At 50.8% G+C, this 4,692-nt stretch overlaps 1 protein-coding gene across 1 annotated transcript in view; it reads left to right on the forward strand.

The window, feature by feature from the left end:
• Positions 1-4,692, forward strand: part of LOC105991563 (CUB and sushi domain-containing protein 1-like) — an 871,556-nt gene that overhangs the window by 707,771 nt on the left and 159,093 nt on the right. Inside the window, exons 30-31 of the mRNA XM_013024215.1 lie at positions 752-946; positions 4,087-4,203. Coding sequence (XP_012879669.1) covers positions 752-946; positions 4,087-4,203 — 312 coding nt within the window. The remainder of the gene's footprint in view (positions 1-751; positions 947-4,086; positions 4,204-4,692) is intronic.

Consider the following 4,692-nt stretch of genomic DNA (forward strand, 5'->3'; position numbering starts at 1 on the left):
AGGTGCAGTGTGAGCACCAGAGCCAGGCCACCAGGACTGACCACCGGAGGCCGCCGTGCACTGCCCCTGTCTCTCCATGGCTCTCCTACAACGGTTCCTACAATTGCAGGACTGAGGGGACATTATTGGGTCTCCAAAAGGAGGAAATAACATCAGTTCATTAATACTGATCCCAGGCCAAAAACAAACAAAAAAGAATTTGAATCTTCTACACATATTTCTCAATATTATAGCATTTATATGACTGGCACTTGAGTAGTGAGAGAAAAATAACACACATGAACTTTTGCTGGGATGAAAATATCAAGCCAAAAGGAACATAGCTGGAACATTTGTTTGTAATTAGAAGGGAGGGAGAGCTCAAGTTACCCTTGATAATTATTAATAACACACACACACACTACCAAACAAACATTTTTGTTGGTATTGGGGTTTGAACTCAGGGCCTCTCACTTGGTAGGCAAGTGCTCTACCGCTTGTGCGTGTTCTTGGCCATTTTGGGTGTAGTTATTTTCAGATGGGGTCTTGAGCTCAGTCCCTCCCTCCCATCCAGCTTCCTTGCTCAGAGCTGGCTGCTCCCACTCCAGCATTTTTCTGGGTAATTCAAGATGGAGCCCCAGGGACTTTCTGCCCCAGCTGGCTCTGACCCATGGCCTTCCGGGGCTCACCCTGACAGATCTGGCTGTGGGCAGGAGCCACGGTGCTGGCCAAGGCGGCCATCCTGATGGAGGTCAACTGATTACTTCCACAGAGAAACCTCGGGAGGCTTGCTTTGACCCCGGGAACATAATGAACGGGACGAGGATTGGAACTGACTTCAAACTAGGCTCCACGGTTACGTACCAGTGTGACTCGGGCTACAAGATTGAGGACCCCGCGTCCATCGCGTGTGTGATCGGGGCCGACGGCAAGCCCTCCTGGAACCGCGGGCTGCCCACCTGCAATGGTGAGCCCCCCACGGGCCCCACGCGTCGGGCTTCCTGCCCCGTCTTCCTGTCCTCCCTCCCTCTGGCCTGCCTCCGCCAAGTCTCTTGCCCTCCCTCCCCCCCAATTTTCCCTCCTTCCTTACCCCTCCAGCTCTTCCTCCCTGCCCTCTCCTGCTCTCCCTCCTCCTCCAGCTCACCCTCCCTCCCACCTCTCCTCTTCCCTTCCACCCTCCCTCCTTTTCTTCCTTCCCTCCTTCCTCCCTCCCTCCCTCTCTCCCTCCCTCCCTCCCTTTCTTCCTCCCTCTTTCCCTCCCTCCCTCCCTCCATCCCTTCCTTCCTTCCTTCCTTCTTTCCCTTCCTCCTTTGCTCCCTCCTCCCTTCCTCTCTCCCTCCTTCCCTCCTTAAAGAATAAGAAGGCTCCCCGGGGGCTGTGATTCGTGCTGGTGCCCTGGGTCAGCACACAGTGAGTATGAGCCTCATCTCCATTGCCTCCTTAGCTAGGGTCGGAGCTGCTCTTCTTGATTCTGGGGAACGTGACCCCTCTTTGAGTCAGATCACTGGTGACTGTAAACTTTCATTGTTTTGGTATTCTTTAACAAGAGGTACAAATAACTCTTGTCTAGGTGCTTTTCTCCTGATAGATAAAAACATCAATAATAGATAAAGGGAGGAGAGACAGAGACGGAGACGGAAAGTCACGTAGAGTCAGAGAGACAGATTTGAATACTACACACATTTCTGGATGGACCTGCCTTTTCTCCATAAGGCACCATGGGAGTCTCACCTGACAGGGCCCTGTCACACCCAGCGGAAGCTGGCATCTTGTTGGCAAGCCCGGGCCGCCGTTCTCGTGTGTTTGAGCTCTGATCTTGTTAAGGATTCTCTTCCTCCACACAGGAATGCCCCCCATTCTGTCCCCAGACACAGTAAGTCTGTGGGTCTAGCTGAAAACATACCTCAGATAATGTCCTTGATAAGAGTAAGTTACCGGTTACTGATGATTTGGGCATCAACATGTTGGACCAGCATTAATTTTTTTCCATTTTTTGCTTATACTTCTTGTATAAAATTTGTAATGGGGTAATTCTTTTTATCTAGAAAGTAGATATTTGAAGCATTTTCTACTTGAAATGTATAGGACTAAGCTAAAAGGAAATTAAATTCTAGTGTTCACTTTTTTATTTTTGAAACACTGCCCTTTAGAACTTCTTAGAATAAAGATTTTGTTCTAAATTACCAGATGCGAGTAATAAATGTGAGGACAAAATGAAATTGACAGATCAACATGCAGAAGGAAATCCACAATGTATTGGAAGTCTTTTGCTTTAGGGATTAGATTATGGTATCTTCCTGTGCAAATGAAAATAATATTTCTTCCCTTTTTTTTGGTACCAGTCCTGGGGCTTGAACTCAGGGTCTGGGCACTCTCCCTGAGCTCTTTTGCTGGTGGTTAATTGGAGATAAGCATTTCCTGAACTTTCCTGCCCTCCCAGGCTGCCTTCAAATCATGATCCTCAGATCTCAGCCTCCGGGGTTGCTGGGATGGCCGGCGTGAGCCACCGGTGCCCCACTTGACAATATTTTCTTTGTAAGGTGTGAAAACACCAGTACTATGGAGCAACAGAATTAATGTGTTAGCAGCATGGCTATGCCTAGTTGGGCAAAGGATCTACGAGATGTTGGGAAGAGACCTGAGCTGTCTGCTGTCTGTGCTGTTTCCTTTGACTCACAGTGTAACTTATGACCACACTAAGAGGCAGATTTGGGACACTTGACATCTGGGCTACCATCTTCTGGGACTTTCTTAGTCATGAGAGGGTTACAGGCGCTAGCTCTAATTTCTACAAAAGCAGTGCACTGAAGAAATATGAGGAATGGAGAAAGGGCAAAGGAGGAAGGGCAAGGAGGTGGGGAGGGGGCGGGGAGGAGGCAGAGGTCCCCACAGGGTGGATGTGCAGTCACAGCACTGCCACCCGTCCTGTGTAAGAACAAGAGGAGGAAGAACTTAAACCTTTCCAAATCCTGTTACACAATTTGTAACCGTGGTGTCTCAGGCCTCCTCAACCTATACCACACACACACACACACACACACACACACACACACACAGCAATTGCTTGTTGGAGAGGGGTCTTAGAAGCAATCCCTCAAGATAGCCCACGGGGACCCTCACCCTCTGGTCCAAGGCTCCTCGGGTGGGCTGCGCCGTTCACCAGGACACCTGGACCTGGGAGGAGGCCCAGTCTGCTCTCCGAGGACGGCTATGCACGTGGAGACCACACAGGCTTCTGTTTTCTCTGCAAATCAGTGCTGAATTCAATACAATACTTAGAGGAAAAGAATGAAATGCACACGCACCTATACCTCAGCTCTGTGCGTGTGTGCATGTGCACACACACAGGTGGGCGTATATACGTGCTCACATCTGTGTACCCATGCACACATACACATATGTACGCACACACTCACACATACCTGTACACACCTTGGTTGGACTTCAGGGATCCCAGAGCACGACCCCCGATGCTGCTTGTTAACTGAATCTGAGGTGAATAGCGAAAACAAAACCTACTCGAGAAATACTGCTTTTCCTTTCAGTCTCTTGTGAATACTGGAAGAGTAGGAAATGGGAAAGATCTTTGCCCCTCTGTGTAACCATCATGGCTGGGCTCAACCAGACAAAGCTGGGAGGCCTTTTAAACCATCTGAGTATTTGTCTTTATTGAGTCACTTTGAGCACGACTGTGGCTGCTGTGTTTTGAGGCGGACGTGTCTGAGCCAGGTCGCAGACTCAGTGTGAGTCCTGACTCTGCAGAGTTCTCCGTTCTGACGTGAAAGCTTCCCCCTCACACATCCACTCTTCAGCACACCCTGCGGGGTGCGGGCTGCAGGGTGCGGGCTGCGGGCTGCAGGCTGCAGGGTGTGGGGTGCAGGGTACGGGGTGCAGGGTGCGGGGTGTGGGGTGCAGGGTGCAGGGTGCGGGCTGCGGGCTCCAGGCTGCAGGGTATGGGGTGCAGGGTATGGGGTGCGGGGTGCAGGCTGCAGGGTGTGGGGTGCAGGGTGCAGGGTGCGGGGTGCGGGGTGCAGGGTGCAGGCCCCGGCGGGTAGAAGCTGCCTGTCACGGCGGGCGGTGCTCACTCCCAGCTGGTTTGCCTTGCAGCTCCCTGTGGGGGTCAGTACACGGGCTCCGAGGGGGTGGTCCTGTCACCCAACTACCCCCACAACTACACCGCGGGACAGGTCTGCCTCTACTCCATAACCGTCCCTAAGGAATTTGGTAAGGCATGATTTTCCATTTGTTGTCATATGTTTTTCAGTGCTGAACTTTTCTGTCTTTTGATAAAAAGAAACAGCTCTCGATAGAATAAGGTAATATAATGATGCACAGATGACTTGCTATCAGGCTAATTAAAAGACCTAGGCATTGGGCCTTTGACAAGACAATAATTTATTTGGGAGATGTGGGTAGGGAAGGATGGGTGGGGAGGACCAGGAGGGAAGTGGGAGAGTTCTTCCCACTGTAACCAGGCACCGAAGGAAGCTGTTCCCACTGGTTTATCTGCTGGGGAAGGTCACCTTGCCAAGAGCCTCCCGAGCTTCTCCCTGGGAATTCTAAAGTCAAAATGCAAGATATTCAGGAGAGCTGGGTTCTCTTCCATACACAATGCTAGTGCAAATGAACATGCGTGTCACCAAAGCCTCACAGGTCTGGTCCTGGCCAGGCTATGTTTTCGTGGAATCAGTTTTCATGCAAATGAACATGCGT

This window comes from Dipodomys ordii, unplaced genomic scaffold (assembly GCF_000151885.1).
Source record: "Dipodomys ordii isolate 6190 unplaced genomic scaffold, Dord_2.0 Scaffold74, whole genome shotgun sequence".
NCBI classification, from domain to species: domain Eukaryota; kingdom Metazoa; phylum Chordata; class Mammalia; order Rodentia; family Heteromyidae; genus Dipodomys; species Dipodomys ordii.